Source organism: Lepisma saccharinum, chromosome 24 (genome assembly GCF_977018435.1).
Source record: "Lepisma saccharinum chromosome 24, izLepSacc3.1, whole genome shotgun sequence".
NCBI lineage: Eukaryota > Metazoa > Arthropoda > Insecta > Zygentoma > Lepismatidae > Lepisma > Lepisma saccharinum.
The window spans coordinates 38,681,854-38,700,478 of record NC_139252.1 but is presented as its reverse complement, the minus strand read 5'-3'; the positions used below and the strand labels follow the sequence as shown (position 1 = coordinate 38,700,478).

The following is an 18,625-nucleotide window of genomic DNA, read 5'->3' as shown; positions in this document are numbered from 1 at the left end:
CCTCAACAACTTCAAATTTCATAGGGTGTCGGGTGACACTGTTTGATTAAGTATTTTAATTTCAAACAACTTCTGTACGAAACATTTTTTTTCGGTTTGGTCGAATGTTTTCTAGCCACACGAAGTTTTGCGGTTTCAATGGATCTACATTGTCGTACACACAGAACCCAAAACGTATCAATTGACACATATATTTTGATTTCAATAACACTTTAACGTGCATAAACTGCAAATAATGCACCTTTTAGTGTGTCAAAATACACATAAGAATGTATTAAAGGGTATTTTTATCAGATGAAGTTCCATGTGATGCACTAAAATGCTTCAATTTGGAAGATCAGAGAAGATCATTTCGAAGATAACTCACTTTCACTTTTAATTCATCAATTGACACAGCTAAATGTGTAATTTTGTTATCTTCGAAATGATCTTCCAAATTGATGCATTTTGGTGCATCACACGAAACTTCATCTCATAAAAATACCCTTTAATACATTCCTATGTGTATTTTGACACACTAAAAGGTGCATTATTTGCAGTTTATACACGTTAACGTGTTATTGAAATCAAAATATATGTGTCAATTGACACGTTTTGGGTTCTGTGTGTAATATTTTTCAAAAGTGAGAAGAGAACGTAAAATGTTTATACGCCATCGTATATGTACCCTTTGCGGGAGTCTAATGGTGGTATTGTAAAAGTCGTACCCTATTGGGGTGCCCGGATGAATCTCGAGAATTATGAATGATAAAGAGGGTGCGGGGTGAAGGCTAAAGTAACCTCTTGTTGGATAGGTCTTCTAATTTCAAGAACGTTTTGTAGGAATCATTTTGATATGGGCTACCGTATCCCAATGGCTGGATATTTTGATTTCATTGTCGTTATTTAGCGTCTCTTTTCGGCCAATTTTGGCTAATCGTGACGATGACGATGAATTTCATGAAGGAACACTTCCAAACAACACTCACGCCCAGGCCGGGATTCCAACCCGGGACCCCTGGCGTCATGGCGCGGTGTTCTAACCACTCCGCCACGCAGGTCGGCATTTCTTTGCATGCCTAAATTAGATCCTTGATCGCTCATTCAGATACGGATGCCAGTATCCCAAAACGTAACTTTGCCCCCCACAATGTATGAGTGTCTGCTACGCCACTACTACTTCTTTAACTTTACACGTGAATTTGCTTAGTAATAGACACAAAACTTTTTTATGAATGGTAGGGATAATCATGTAATCAGCAAGTACATAAAATGTAAGACATGACCAAGCTATAAATAATATATTCCCCCAGGATGCTTTAACTAATCTAGCAATTTAGATGCAAAAGCCAGTTGAAGGTTGAACATGTTTCAGGGTTCCAAGGAAACTGGTATGGAGGATCCACAAAGGAGATTGATAGCATATCCCTCGCATCTTACCGATATAAGCCCTCCTTGGTCGCAGCCGATGTCCAGGTAATCTATCTGGATCTGGACCTTCCGGTCTGGATCCGTGAGGAAGTAGATCCCACATGTTTTGTCGTCGTCCGCCTGGGCCTTGAAGAAGTAATGACCCTCCTCGGACAATACTTCGACGCAATCTGGAAGGAAAGATGAAATCTTGGTTATTCTTTGTTTCGCCCATGAAGAATTTCGTATTGTTTTTATTTCTTAAAGAAGTTTAGTTTGAAGAGTTAACATCCTTATCATCTAAAGAAGAATAACTCACGAATGTTTTTGATCCATAAGTTTGTTGCGCCTTAACTGAACCCAATGTCGTAATCACCAAAGTCCAATCAATGTACCCCGTCAGGATATTGAACTACCTGGATGTACCATTCCAGGAAAGTATCTTGATTTCCGATTCGGGGAGGCAAACTTAAAATATGCACAGGTTCCATTTCCGATATCCATATCTACATTAATATCTGAAACTCGCATTGCAGTTATTTGGATTCTTTATAGCTTCGCTAGAAAACATAGGTTTACTATCTAAACAGCCATGATGACCCGTACGACAATTTAAATCAATAAGACCTCGCAAGACCGTTATACCATAAGAACAGAATGGACTACAATACTAAATAAGACATCAGTGTTCCGAAGAAAGTGAATGATATTCAACAACGGTTTGGAACATATATAATAGCAATAGTACCTGAACTCAGCAACTTTGGCTAGAAATCGCAAACGCGGTGTGAGCCAAAAATAAAGAAGAAGAAGAGGCAAAGTACACTCTATACACCACGGCCATCTTTAATCCGAGGGAGGCCGGAGTCTTCAATTTGGCAACCCTGTAAACCGTGACATCAGCCGGCCGATGTTATTCGGAAGAGACATTAGAGAATGAACGTCCAAACGTAAGAAAGTAAAATTTTCTGTAGCCTATTCATTCCGTAATCGCTTCATTCGCTCAAATTGTGTTCGCTAGTTTATTCAACGTTATTTTTCATAAGTAGAAGAGTATGTTATTAAGTTGTTAAAAATATGCATTAAAGTTTTTGAGCAGCATACCAGCATATCACGGAGCATTCCGTACTTTTCACATGTGGTGAATCATCAAATATAATAATAATAAATATCCAATCATTATGTCATTATGATTTTAAATTACGTATGTGCAAAATAAATCAGCGGCGTCGACATAGAGGCAGACTAATTTAAACCATGTTTACGCAAAAAGCAAATTCCACCTTGAGATAAGTTGTGTGCATGAGGCACCACACGATAAGCTTTAATGTTACTCGTATTAAGTACAAGGGCGAAACGAAATGAGGAACAGTAGAACACAACACTCATTCCTTCACTCTAACATATCTCCGCAAGAGAAAAACATTGGAAATATAAAACTAATTTCTAAACCATGCAAAATTATCCACTTTCTCTCAGGGAGTATATAGCCACCAACATCAGAAATGCCACTTATTTGGAAATATTTATTTTAAGTTAATTAATTTCGTTCAAGGCATTATTTTAGCCTTATACATATGCACACAAGACAAATATATGCTCATAAGCACATCGTAATTACAATGTATTGTCCGTTGAATAAAATCTTGGCAAATTATGTCATAGACTGCTAAAATGAAGATGCTGTACAGAAATATTATGTTCAAGATACATTTTACACTCTAATATGTACTTTCCAATGCTGGTTTATCGCATCCATAACTACTTTTACGTCTTACTTTTGAAACTGTAAAACCACTAAGTTGCTGACCAAGGCAGTTTATTAAGATAAAAACACTTAACAGGTAACGTTTCAACCCTGTATCAGGGTCTTCCTCAGACGAAGAACTAAACTAAACTAGTTCTTCGTCTGAGGTAGACCCTAATACAGGGTTGAAACGTTACCTGTTAAGTGTTTTTATCTTAATAAACCGCCTTGGTCAGCAACTTAGTGGTTTTAATATGGAAACAAGGCTTAATTATATAACAATTGTAAAACCAGTGTATTAGATCTTCCATCAACTAAATATTTAGTTTCTAAAGAGTTTCTAATGTCATTCCGACATCCTAGCAAATAAAATGGGATCTAACTACTGTACACATTATTGGGAAATTCCATGCTGCATATGATATGTAAAGTTGACCTGGCGTTTTGTTTATTTCCAGTTATTTAACGATAAATTTACATTCCTATTGTTAATGTATGTTTTCCACTTACATCGTAATGTCAATCTTCTGTCCAGATTTGGAAAGAGAAAAAACATTTTACACCGATTCCCTTGTTTCTTTAAAAGTCAACATCAATTTTGCTATTCGCGCCCATGCTTTGTAGCTTGATTTCTTTTTGACTGCCGAGCAGGTTTACGAAAGTAACCTCGGTCTGGCCCAGGCTTCTGGGCGGGAATTTTAAATTCGAACACTCTTTGGAGGAAAATTGTTATAACTCGGGAACTATGGGAGCAATCTACTTCGGATAACTTTTGTTTTTCAGCTAAAACATCAGCGCATGCAACCCTGTACAATTCAGAACGCCGGACCGAGGAAGGGCGCTTGGGGGGCACGACACCAGAATTTCAATGGAAAAAACATAAAAATCTGGAGTTTGCCCGCTCTTCCCCCGCCATTTTGGAGAGGAGGCGCAAACGTTAGTATTCTGTTCAAAGAATGGACGTTTCTCAAGAGAATGAAACATGTTTCATGTTCCTGGGTGCCATACAAGTTGAATAATGAGACAAAATGTGAAAGTCTGTTCGGAAATGTGGCATGGATATGTTGCGGAGAGGAGGGAGGTTGGTCATCAATGTGAATTCGCCAGGCTTGCTCCAGACCCTGTGTCAGAGTTTCCACCCAAACATAAGAGTATGAAGGTCCAAAATGCACATCCATTTCGTAATCAGCACCATGATACCATATGATATCATCGGGCCAGTACGACCTTACTTTTGATGATACCATATGGTATCATCGGGCCAGTAAAGCTTTTAAGCCGGCGAGACAGCGTTGCCAAATTTCGGGATTCCGGCCTTAATAGAGCTGGCCGTGTATACACCCAAGAAAGATAGACATTCTACAAAACACTTATAAACTGTGCAATTCCTCTTCCTCAGTGTTTTGAATCTTTGATTTGTGAACCTAACCTTACAGTTGGATATAATTAGGGCTAGGATTTTGATGACCTAAAAATTCGTAAAAAAGATGCATTTATGACCTAAAACTTGCCAAAAAATGACCTAAAAACCGTTAAAAATTCCAAAGTAAAATTTTATTTGCACTTCAAATTACAGCAACTCTAGTATGCAACTTTTGACAAATTATGAGAGGTTACTGTTCAGTTTTGAGTTGCAGTGTGTAACGAATATTTTCTGTAAATTTTCAAAAAGAAATGAATGACGATTGTCAGCTAGCACACTTTTATACATAGAAAAGCTCCTTTCAACATCAACAGAGGTAATAGGGGCATATTTAAAACATACAATGTCACTTGGTTCTAATTCGGTTTCAGAGTCTGGCAATGAAAACGTTTTCCCACACAACACGTCACGAATAGAACATATTATTGTGTATCCTGCATTTTTCCCTAGCACTTTCTGCATCTTTTCTCTCACTTGTATTCCAACAGTACCTGGAACTGCTTCCAAATTATCCTGAACTTTGTTAAGGACATTAACTTGATCAACCAATGTAGCTCCAGATGTCTCGAGTGAAGTTATGGCAGAAGGTAGGAAGCCGAAGTTGGACTTTATATAGCATAATTTTCCCTCCATTTCGGGATCAGCCAAGAGTTCCTGTGCTTGTCTTATACACAATGCTTCACTGCTGTCGAATGAGGTTACAACTTCTTTCACAACTTTATAATTTTCACAATAGTAGCCACAAGCCTATAACCATGTACCCCATCTACAGGGAGGTTATTTCAGTCGTTCACCGCCAGCCTGTCGGCCGTTCGACGGACTCTTCATGCAACAGGTCACGGCAAATTGCGTTCAGGAAGTCCGTAACAGAAACAGCTTGTTTTGTAATGTTTCCACTTTTCACAATTACAGTTACAATTACAATTGAAATAAGCACGTACCTTGTCGCAGGGATGCTGGAAAAGGTGTTCTCCCAAATACAAATATTTCTGGCACCTTATTTCTGACATCTAATCTTAGATTAGTCATCGCTACTTTATCCTCAGTTGTCGCGACAGCGCCGGCAGCTTATCGGGGGTTGGGTGAGTTGTCAGCCGCGAGAGGGCGCTTCATACTGCACGTGTCGGCAGTGATGCCAACCGTAGGGACATGTCCCTAAGCATAGGGACTTTTCACTAAATTTCGCCCGCGTAGGAACGTAGGGACAGATTTTGCCAAATGAGGGAAAACGTAGGTACTTTTTTCAACCTTGGTAAATTACATTTTATGAATTAGTTTATCTGGATACTTTAGCGAAGAGGAGAAAAAAGAACTAACTAACAAATCTCCATCAGAATTTTGGAACATGTTATCGGTTACCAAAAACTTTCAAGGCAAGTTCCTTTTTGAAAACATTTCCACTCTCGCGAAAATAGTGCTAACATTGCCACATTCTAAAGCGGAAACGGAAAGAATATTTTCAATGTTAAGTGATACAAAAACAAAAAAGGGAAATAAAATGGGACCAGAATTGTTAAAGACTGCAGGAAATACAGCATCACCAACCAACATCTATCTCTGCACAGCAGCAGCATGTATGACTTCAAATAACATAATCAACAGTAAACGACTCAACGTTATTCATTAGGGGTGTGCGGGATCCTTTACTTTAAAAAGTCGTTAATTCTCGACGTTTTCTGCCTTGTAAGTTTCTGGAACTTATCGAAAATTGTAAGTTTTTATTCTAGAAATGCAAAAACAATCACTTAAAGTGAAAATGACTTGTAAAATTCGAGATTTCCAGTGCTTCGGGAAATTTCGAACATTTCCCGTCCCGAAAATTTTCCGACTTGGTCGGGAAATTGCAAATTTTTCAGTCCCGAATGTCGGGATTTAAAAAAATTACCGTCCCGATCCCGTCCCGACCCAAAAAATTCTGTCCCGCACACCCCTATTATTCATTAAGGCAAGAATTTACAATACCGGACCCTTCTGTAATTTCTATGCTACGTCTTATACTCACGAAATAATTATTCGTGATGATTTATCTCAAGTTAACATGTTGGGGTGAGGGGGAAAAAATGTTAATTAACGTGTAGAAGTTGTAAAATAAGCATTTCAATTCTCGCAATGATTCTCCGTATACAAGTATGGTAGCCATATTTGTTGATATGAACAAATTACAATTAGTTACGCTGTCTACAGCGTTGCCACACTGTTGATTTCATACTTGGAGAGCATGGATTGTGTAAGAATAGCGGAAGAGAACAGTAAAAAAGTTGTTAATGTTATACAGATTGTTAGGTGGAGTGTGCAGGAGGGCTAATTAATAAACTTATTCATTTCAGTATATTGCCCAAAGAACGTGCTTACATGTGACAGCGACAATCACGATGTAGAAGAACTGATTTGATTACAGGTAAATTTGGCAACATTACATCAATCATAAAATTGCAGGATACTAAAATGGCGTCTTCGATGATGTTAAAGTGCTACGAAAAAAATATTTTTTATCGGTTCGTAATCACAATTACCGCAAAACCATTCAGGAATAGCCCCACTGAGCATTCTCGGTAAGGTTAGGTTAAGTTAGGTTAGGCAAGGCAAACATAGTTAAAATTTGGGCTCGAAAAACGGGTAGCCCAACAAACCATTGACGGATAGCCCCACGAACCATTCAGGTACAAAAAAGGTAAAGTGTTCCCCTGTGCATAGCACCACGCCATGAAGGCGTATAGGGGGTGTGAGGGTAACGCCCCACACTTTCTTGATCCGGTCGTGAGTGGGGGTGATGTGATCAGCATCACGCCCCTGACCGCCTTTACCCCCCAGGGTTTCCCCCAGGTACCCATGTTATTCGACGCTGGGTAGGCGCCGGGGCCGCTTCCAGGTACGGTTAGGTTAAGTTAGGATAGGCAAATGTAAATTCGCTCCTTCATTAATTGTGGAAGCACCGAGCAGAAAGATTTGGTAAGTAAATGTGTATATTTTATCTTCTGTTTTGCATGCTCATGAGGTGATAATTTTTTTAGTCGGTTTACTTGGCGTAGGGACATTTGGTCAGATGTAGGGACATTTTGACTACGTCTGTAGGGACATTGCCGAAAAATGGTTAGCAACACTGTCGGCTACCAGACGTCAGTGTACGTTCATGTTCACTTCTGTTTGCGTTTATCAGTACACGTGTTGCTTATACTGTGTTATTGTAATGTGCTACTCATGGCCAGTGCTTTATTGTGTGTTAATTGTTATTCATTCATTAGTTATGTCGTTAAACAAATATAGTCTTGAACAGAGAGTTTTTATGTACGATAATTACGTGAAAACGAATTCTTGCAGAAAAGTGGTCAGGGAATTACGATAGACAGGATCTCTTGAACCTAAGAAACGTGTTGTATTGCTGTTAAAGGAGGTCATTTTCAACATCTCTTATAACACAGGAGGTTAGTGATCATCATTATTATTACTTTTAAATATAATTTTACGCTTTCTGTTTGCTTTATGCGCCGGGATGCTGTCTTCCCTTTCTGACAACTGACGATAAAGTAACGATGTCTAATCTAAGATTTTCTGTCAGAAATAAGGTGCCAGAAATATTTGTATTTGGGAGGACACCTTTTCCAGCATCCCTGCGACAAGGTACGTGCTTATTTCAATTGTAATTGTAACTGTAATTGTGAAAAGTGGAAACATTACAAAACAAGCGGTTTCTGTTACGGACTTCCTGAACGCAATTTGCCGGGACCTGTTGCATGAAGAGTCCGACGAACGGCCGACAGGCTGGCGGTGAACGACTGAAATAACCTCCCTGTAGTAAGAATAGGAGCTGGTAGCAAAGGCACATCAGGTGCATGAGACCTAAAAGCTAACACTCGTGATGGTGACTTGAGGAAAATCTTCTTAATGTTTGCAATCAGTTGGTCTACATCAGGAAAGTGACTTCGCAGTTCTTCAGCAATACGGTGACACGCATGTGCAAGACATGTTACATGTACCATTTTCGAGTACAGACCTTTCAGAGAATTCCCTGCTTCAACCATGTACGGTGCCGCATCTGTTACGAAAAGCAACACCTTGTCATATTGAATGCCGTCGGGCCACAATAACTGCATCGCGTTATTGAAAACTTTGCTGATCGTTGAATAATTCACTTTTTCTAGACATTCACAATTTATTAGAAACACTTGAGTAGACTCGGATTCCTGCATCGTACCAATCACTACATTTGCAATGTACCGTCCGAGTGAGTCGGTACTTTCGTCAATTGACACCCATATTTTTTTACCATGAATTTTCTGCCGAATTTGATCCATTGTTTGGTTGTAGCATTTCTTGACATAATTTTTCCTTAGCGTGGAAGAATCTGGTATCGATTTCCCAGTATGTTTTTCCAAAAATGCTCGAAGTTTAGGATTATTTAGTTTACTTAGAGGAATGTCAGCAGAAATAAAAGCGTCGCACAGTTCTTCAGAAATAACAGAGGATTTGGAGGAACACTCACCCATTAACAATTGCACCATCCTCTTCTGCCTTGAATTTGCTTCAGAGCTGCCTTGTGTTTCTCGCGGTTGACATGTTGCTCCACCGTGAATTTCTTTTCCGCAGCAACTCTTACACCACAAAGCTGACAGAATAATACTGATCCGTCCGTACTGAACGTATTTTCACCATGCTGGGACACAAACTGTTTTAATTTGTACTGTGTACTTTGCTTGGTTTTTGGCATCTTGTCCAATGCTTCGAAAACCTGCTCTACTGAACACTGCACCAAAGTAAATTCTCGCAATAAACAGGAACTTCGACAATGGCCAGATCACACGTTCCATCCATTCACTTTCAAGGAACACAACAATTGGACTGAGCAGATTAGAAGATAAGATTAGGCAGGGCAACGACTTTCTTCTCCTGGGGCAAAATTGCGAGCTGTTTTGAACTTCTAACAATTGAATTTCATTATAAGGAAATCGTTATATTCGTGTTGTTTATTTTCTTCTGAGACGGATGGAAGGTAGCTGCGGTTTCATATATTTTAAATTGTCTAGGGAAGATATGAAAAAATAGGATATTCATTCATCTTAATCCTTTCACGTTAAAGCTGCCCATGCACTCGCAGCGTACAAGTGCTCTGGAAAACTAAGAAAATAAAAAAAATGACCAAAAATGACTTAAAATGCCAAAAAATTATTTATACAACCCATAATGGCAAAAAATGCAAAAAAAAAATGCCCCAACAAATAGTGCTTAAAAGTTTCAGCACGACATGAAACATATAAATATTAAAAGATTTGGGTTTCTTATTCACCAGAAAAAAAGATGCAATTTCATCAAAATCCTAGCCCTAGATATAATTATATATTGTTATCTGTTTTTAGAAAATGTGGCTTAACAATTTAGTAGATTTTTTTTATTGATAGTACTTTTTTTAATAATATCGTATCGTACCCAAGGTATTGGGTAAGAAGTATAAAGTCTTAGGATAGCAGGAAGCAGAGAAAGGAATGCAGAATAAGCAATTAGGCAAACGTGAGGTGAGTGTTGGGATTGTCAGGTAGTGTGGGCAGTTGGCGAGAATAGGAGAGAGAGTAAGGACTACGGATTGTGAGAGAAAAGCAAAGTGGGGAACGACTATTGGACGATGGTGTGTGACAAGAGACAAGTGATAGTTGAGAGGACAAGCTAGGAACAATCTCCATATATTTGTAAGGCAAGTAATATCCTTTCCTTAACCAATCCATATCGGTTCAGTCACGGAGAGTATAAAACCCATATCTAATCTAAGTTAATTTCTATCGCCATTCCTTTAAAAGGTAACCTCTTGCATTTGTCACATTTAGGCCAAGCGAGTGATAACCATCTGAGAGATGAATAACAAATAACTACATCACCCAATTAAATCTAGAGGTTCTAGGTTCGATCCCAAACGCAGCATGGGAGTTGCGTTACGATATTGTACTAAAAATGTAAGTTTATGTACAGTACATAGATAGATATGAGAAAAACTGCTAAGCGACAATCCCAAATAAGAGTAAATAAATAAAATATATTCATTAGATGTACGAAGATATTATTGCAGTGATAAACTTTGCATCCTTGAACTGGAAATGAAGCTACTTTCCTGGAATGGTACATTCAGGTAGTTCAGTATCCTGACGGGGTACGTTGATTGGACTTTGGTGATTACGACATTGGGTACAGTTATTTACGTGCCTAAATAGGTAGTGTACAATCGAGATTAAGTTGAATGAATAAGACAGTTAACGTCATTGGCTTATTTTTCCTTGAACCACCTCAGTAGAGCATAGGTGTTCGCACGGAGGGCAAGGGGCATTTACCCCCCTAATATTCTCACTTAGAAATTTAGAGGAATCTTATAGCCGTTTTTAAACAATACGAGGGGAGTGCAATCGAATTTAGAATACCATACAACGCGAACATGTAGACATGTCATATGAAACATTTACTCATTCTCTTGTACTCTGTTATCTCAGCCCAGGTGGTTGGTTCCTGTGATTTAGAAAAGTGAGCCACGCGAGTGAATGAAGGCGGAACAGCAATTGTAGTATCGAGGAGCGATACAGTTCTCGATGCTGGAAGGGGTACACCAGTTATAAGTCACAAGTTCAACGTAACGAGGAGGGGGCGGGGGAGGGGGCATTATTAGACAGGTGTCCTAGCAGAATGTGTGGCAGGAGGTATATCGTAGATCAGATTCTTGTATGTTTCTTCCATTTCTTTGTGAGTACTTCTAGGTATAGTCTTCTATCTATGAAGAAATTGCCATTTTACAGTTTTTGAGTCCAAGTGGGAAGTAAATTCGACTTAAGCTCAAGGAAGGTAACCATCGGAATATCTATCGCATTTTCCATCATCTTTTATTTATGCTTCACCATCTTTCATTGTGTTCCTTTCGAACTCTGTGTTTTTGTAAAATTATTGCTTCTTCTTTCTTATTTCGTTTCCGTGCTCGAATTTCTCTCCATTGCATTGAATTATATCTCCGGTCTTCTTGATTACATTTCTGGCAGCAAGCTCTTTTCAAATATTCCCCTTCGTTTGGCAAGATGAATTGAAAATAACTCCTTTGTTGATTTTATTCTGGAAGCACAATGCTACGTTCGAAAACACATTGATAATTTATTCGCTTGGAGCCTTACGAATTTTTCGTGCCATCTATCGCTCAAATTATTCTCCCCAATCTTGCATTATTTCACATCTGAATCAAGAGACCATACTTTTATTTACTCTGGTTAGATTTGTGAAAAAAATAATAATTGAATCACAGATGAGATCATTTAAATTCTTTAATAAACGTAGGAAGTTAAAAAACTTTATAGGGTAAAAAGGTGAGTTGTGCTAATTTCAACTACGTGAAAGATTTGTGTGTGTAACTACAGCACGTCAACACGTTGTTGTTTTGTTTAAATAAACACTGTATTCTCTGATCGTTGCAAGAACGAAATCAATGCTAACAAATACACGTGGATTTTGAGAAATCCTATTGGCTGTTCTAATGGCGCCTGTGCAGGCATCTTGCGCGTAGGAATATAGTGCGTGGAGTAAAGCCTTGCCACTCAACGCAGCTGCTATATTCAAGTTCTGAGACCTTATGAGCTCTACAGCTACTACCGATATATTCATGGTCAAAATAGTATCAGAACTAACACAGTAAAGGAACTATTTTCTCAGAAGTCACGTGGTTTTGTTTACATTCACTTCGATCTCGCGTTGGATGAATAATAGAACACTACTATAGTGAAACTACAATTGTGTTGTTATTCCTAAATACAATAGACTCTTGCTAATCCAGTAATTTCTTATGCAGATCAGATTACTGAGAGTGAAATAATTGAATTCTTGTTTAAATTTAATGTTGCATGTTTATTGAGAGAGAATAGACGATCAGTATGTGCCATGCTATCGGTTTGTGCAATTTTCCCGGCACACTCTAGTGACGTCACACTATCGTTCTCTCGTCGGAGCAGGATTACTATACTCTATCCCAAGAATCTCTGGAGCAAGGTCGTGCATAAAAGTAGAGAAAGGGAGAAAGCGAGTGGGTAGATCGAAGCAGTACAAGATGCTGCCAACAGTTGGCAGCTGCAGTCGCTCTCCCCCTCCACGCAATCCCTATTCCTCTCAGGCGTTCATTGGTCGAGCTCTCTCGAGTCACAACTTGTGCATAGACTTGTTTTCGTTCTCCTGCTCCAGAGATTCCCGAGACAAAGTATAAAGGCTTGGTTAGCAAGAATCTGCTGGTTTGGTGAAATTTGATTTCCATCAAGCACCGTAATTTAAGATCGTGGTCCTCCCTTATTCCTATAAAGGGTGATTCAGAATTCCTATTACACAGGGTTGTAGAGGGGACTTAGTAGATCAAGTTTTGATAAGGAACCCATGTCCGGAAACGTGCCTTTTTGGTACTACACAGATGACAAGACCACATAATTTCACATCTCCAGCTTCACGGTAGGCAACCCGCATTGACGTCTTCAGTCACCTGATGTCATGTGTGCTGCTTCCAACGTCCTCTGTTTACAATCTGTTTACAGAGCACATGTGGTTCCAACATGATGGCGCTCCAGCACACTTTTCCCATGACGGCCGACAACATCTCAATCAAACATACTGAGACAGGTGGATAGGTCACGGTGGACCAACTCCTTGGCCACCACGATCGCCGAATCTAACACCTTTTGATTTTTTTGTGTGGTGCCACATGAAGAGTCTTGTTTATGAGACTCCTTTAGTGTCGGAGGAAGACCTGGTTGCACGAGTTCTGGCTGCAGAAGACACGATACAGCACAAACCAGGTATTTTTGTGCTTGTGTATGCAACGAACGTCAGGGTCGCCATATCGAGCAGCTCTTGTAGTGACGCAGTAAAGCGTTAGATGGTAAATTATGTGATCTTGTGATCTGTGTAGTACCAAAACGCTACGTTTCCGGACATGGGTTCCTTATCAAAACTTGATGTACTAAGTCCCCTCTACAACCCCTAGAAGTGTGTGATAGGAATTCTGAATCACCCTGTATAGAGGTAAAGAATGAGAAGAGAAGAGAGACAGAGAGAGAGAGAGAGAGAGAGAGAGAGAGAGAGAGAGAGAGAGGGGGGGAGGGAGAGGGAGAGAGAAGGGGTAACGATATATATATATATATATATATATATATATATATATATAAGAAAGCGAGACAATTTTCCTTTTTCTATATTTTCACTCTACATATTACACAATCATAACACTCCATTCATAAGTTGAGAAAAAGTGAAGCTCCCAGCCAGCTTTAGTAAAACAGCGTTAGTCCAGAGAAGGCTTTTCAAAAGCATAATGACAAGAACAGGACCTTGGAGACTTGTCCATCCAAACCTGACCGAGAACGAGAAAGATCTTTGCAATACCCAGAGGAGACCAAGGCTTACTTTACTATGCAGTGGCGGCGTTTAAGGGAGGCGACGGGGGCAGTTGCCCCCTCTACTTTCGGACACTTTTGCCCCCGCACTATGCTAAACCTTATGTACAAAGAGAAATAAACTGTTTTTGTCCCCTTCCCCGGTTTTGGAACCCAATCGCCGCCACTGTTACTGTATGATAACCATGTGTTTATTTTTAACTTGAAATGTCACATCAAAAACACAGCGCTTTGTGCGCATAGCAACATGCATTTGTTTCTTTATACGCACGGCAGTAAGAACGTTGCACCAGTCAGGCGAGAGCTCGCGAACAGTTTGGCTGCTCGGGCGTTTTCTGCAAAAGCAGCTCCGGTGTGCATTGCGATACATAACCACAATATTTGTTATGTGTAGTACTTGTGGTAGTGAATGAAACATAAAAAGAACACAAATAGTTACTATGCAACTTATTCAGACACATAGGATATTTTCGTCTCGTCTCCATATTACCCGGACCTCCCCGATGGCGCGGTGGTAGCGTCAACGCCTTGTAAGCAAGGGGTCCTGGGTTCGATATCCGGTGGAGGCATGATGTTTCGGATTCCACTTTAAACTGTATGACCAGTCCCGATTAGCCTTACTGTTCATTAAGTGGACTTAAAACACAAAATCAACGAACCAACCATCCATATTGTCTCTAGCCAAAACATGCGATAACGTTAGCCACTATGAAATCGAGGGGTGTCCGAGGCTTTTATCTTTAGGCTAAGGAAGGAATTCTGAAAATACTTGTCACCTGATGACAAACATACTTCCTACTGAGTAACAGATAGTGCAAAGTTATAATTTTAGCATATTCTTTTACGGAATAATGCATATATGTTATTTAAATTGCTCGAAATTTATCATTAACATGCCATTCGATTTTCAGAGGGGGCTTCCCTGTCCCCCCTTTTCTTCCGGACACTCGGGAACATCTTCTACTTGTTGATTTAGTTGATTACGCACATAGACAGGACACAGCACAAGCCCCACACAAAGTATTACGATTACGTAATATTGGCTGTGAGCAGTGATGTGCGTCTACGCGTAAACAACGATAGTCTACATTCTACACGTAGACTATTTTATACACGTAGATTACGTAATCTATGTAAACAACATGGCAAAAGGTGATAACTTAGCAAAGGGCGCCGTGGAAGTAAAACAAAATTATACTGCGTATCAGTTGCTGATGTGTAAGGAGAACTTTCCATACTCTTTCTTCCAAATTCGAACAATTTCTCACGTAGGAAGAAACCTAATATAGGAAATATTCTAGTGTTTTATGGGGAAAATACGACTCTTGCCTCACGACTGCCATCTGTTGTCGTTTTTTGCATACTATTTATCTTCTTCCATAGTTGATAATAGAAGAAAAGATAAATTTTGTTGTAAATAGGATTGTTTTCAGTTTGTTACGAACCAATATAGTTGAAAATGTCACTTTCCTTTCATGAAACCCTTGAAAATTAATTTTAATGCACTTTAGATTGTCTACATAGTCTATGTAAACTACAACCCAATGTAATCTACGCGTAGATTACGTGTAGACAACGCATGTAGACGTAAACTTATAGTCTACGGCACATCACTGCACGAGTCCAGACGCCAGAGCCTCGTTAGTCTGCAGCCAATTACAGTAACCGGGGTATACTGGATGGAAGAGAGGTTTAAAACTGAGTGCTTTCGGAGAAGGTCAACCCTTGCACCATGTTCTACATAAGACACCACGTAACTTATCATGGCAAAAGGGTTCTTCCAAGCCTACAATAGAGAAAAGAGACTGCAATCATAGGTGGTGACGTCGCACTGACATCATAGAGGTGTTGAATTTATTTTCCATTTCAAGCCATTAGTCGTAGTTACGGAAAGTCGGCGGAACTAGCTGCAAGTTTGTCAGTCTGTGAAATATTGAGCAGAAATTTGCACTTTCCATGAAACATCTGAGGCAAAATCCTCCATTTTGACTACCTTGTCGGTCTTAACTTGACGACAGCATAGTGGAGGCTAAATAGACACAGCTAAAGAAACCTTTTTCGAATTGGTAAGCTTGAATCGGCACTTCCTTCTGAATTTCTGCGGACGACTTCTGCCGAATTCTAGCCTCCCGTTTCCCCTTCAGTTAAAAGCTGAAGATTGAAACTTTACATTACACCTACGTACCGGTTCCACACGTTAACAACATGTATTTGAGTCTTGAGAGCAAATTGCCTCGTATCTTGCCGCAGTTTACAAGACGAAATCGCTTACTGCGACGTAGCCACCAGCTTGATTCATTTCTCCACCAAAAGATGGCGTTGAAAACATGCGTTGAAAAGAGAGTCACTTCACGAAATGAAAATTTAGATTGCCAATACTGATTTTTAAGAAGGAAACGCCTATATTTAAATCAAGTCAAAATGAAGCAGTGTAGCAATAGTCTTTCGCGAATTGTAATAAAACATTATTTGAGTAACTTTTCTGAGCCTTTTAATGTAAAGAAATAAGTATAGTTTTTCCGGCGAAAAGTTAACTGCTTCTTTAATTTAATACAGTATTGAATTACAGATATTTGTTAATTCTATACAGCGCTTTTTAGACTTTGTTTTGGTTTGGTATATTTGACTTCGGTTTTCTGCCATATTGGCTAATCGCGAAGATGAGGATGAGTAATGATATGATGAAATTGAAGAAATGACACTCGCAAAGAACACCCATGCTTACAGCGGGATTCGAACCCGGGACTCCTGACGTCGTAGCACGATGTGTTAACCACTCTGCCGCGGAGGTCGACTTATACAAATTTAGAATAGGTAAAGCTCGATCCTGCGCGCGTCTCGTAGTCGGAGCCCAAAGCATGAAGCCTTAGACAACAAGTCCGGGATGCGGGACGTTACCCAGATTTACACAACATTAAATAAAACACACATCAGTCAAAACGAGATTGTGGCTTGGTGTCCGAGATTTCGTTCCATATTGTTTTTTTTATAGCTCAACCAAATCAACTTTATTTACACGAAAAATAAGCCGATATCTGTCAGGTTATTGATCCCTAAGTCATATGCAGTAAACCCTCGTTAACACAAACTCGCTTAAGACGAACACTCGGTTAACATGAACAAAATGTTGGTTCCGGCAGGGATGTATTATAGCTTATAGAAAGTTTTATCGGTTAACGCGAATTTCGGATACCACGAATTACGAACTGTTTTTTAGTCCGTTGCGTCATTAGATCTCATTTAACACGAACTTTCAAAGTTTTTCATATTTTTTTCTGTTGTTCCTCTGTCGTTCCTCTGCTAGGTACGTAAGAAATCGCTCAACAATCTATATCATCTTGTCAACAATCAACTTATACAGTATTGTAACCAACAGATTCAGATCAACAATGTGTTCAAATGTGTTTTTTTCTATTCTTTAAAACATAGCCAGTACGAGTAACATCAAGATTAAAACTTGAGTGCAATTGCTCGACAATCATCACCGCGTCAACAATGAGCTTAGACGTATTTAACCAACAAAAAAAGTTGTGTGTTCAGATGTGTTTTCCTATTCTTTAAGACGTAGCCTGTACGAGTAACATCAATTGCCTTTGGACCAAGGCATTATTGCTCTTATGAAGAGGTCTTATCGTATCTTGCGAAAGCGCAATATAAAGGAATTTTTCACCAAAAAATTATCTGAGAGTACTTTTTTAAAAGTAAATTACTGTAGTACTGTACTAGTGTACTAGTGTTTTCTATGACGACATACGTATTATGTAAATGGTTAATGTGTAGAATGAACTCTATTGCAACAATAAAATTTGAGTCCCCGGTTAGCACGAATTTTTGTTAACACGAACTCTTGAATTTTCGGCCCCTTGGGATTCGTGTTAACGAGGGTTTACTGAAATTTATTTACTAATTGCAGTCATTTCATTACTGGTAATTGAGAGAATGTGCTGTCAAGTTGCATGTACATTCAGGATAAAATATTATTCTTCGCGAGCTCATAGTGTCCAAATGAGACATGAAACAGGAAAAATACGTTTTTTTAGGAAAGTTCTTTGCTGTCATGAGTTTTACAGCGCAGCGGTGTGAAGATTGTGCAATGTCATGCTATATATTTCGAGACGAGACGCCGAAGTATATTCAGAAATCGAGACGCGACGGTGCCAAGTCTCATGTCGTCTCTTGCGGATACCTTGCCATACCATAATATACTCTGAGGCAGCACGTGATGTATTCGGAACTGGGATTATTCTTCTGTTTTCCTCTTCTATCGATTTGAATGTCTAGCAGTTTTGAAGCCACATAGACTCTATTCGCACCACATAGATTTCACTATAATGTAAACAGATTGTAGAGGAATGTAATTAGTCGGCTGTGTTCCAAGCCCTGGAAGACCCCATCGGTTTGCCAGCTTCATTGCCCTTCAGTTGCGATTCAAAAGGCAATTCGTGCTATTCGCTGTTCGGTTCAAATCCGATATTTCTGTGTAACTTGGCATGTGGAATGCTGTAGTGGTCGTCAGTAATGCCCCATTAACACTACCGCGTTTGTTACAACCTGTCCCGGTTCCCGCGCTAACTGATCGCTGCCTTTCTCCGTGCTGGGGAAAGTCAAAGCCAGGCAGCCAATTAAAATACGCAACGTAGCAACAGCGTCTACGTAAGCGCCTCTCTTCTGGCTTCCATT

General features: G+C 39.4%; 1 protein-coding gene across 2 annotated transcripts in view; it reads right to left on the bottom strand.

Moving 5' to 3' along the window:
- Window positions 1-18,625, bottom strand: part of LOC145978349 (corticotropin-releasing factor-binding protein) — a 129,927-nt gene that overhangs the window by 64,328 nt on the left and 46,974 nt on the right. For both annotated transcript variants that reach the window (XM_083110943.1, XM_083110945.1), the window contains exon 3: window positions 1,420-1,580. In XM_083110943.1, the coding sequence (XP_082967069.1) occupies window positions 1,420-1,580 (161 nt within the window). The remainder of the gene's footprint in view (window positions 1-1,419; window positions 1,581-18,625) is intronic.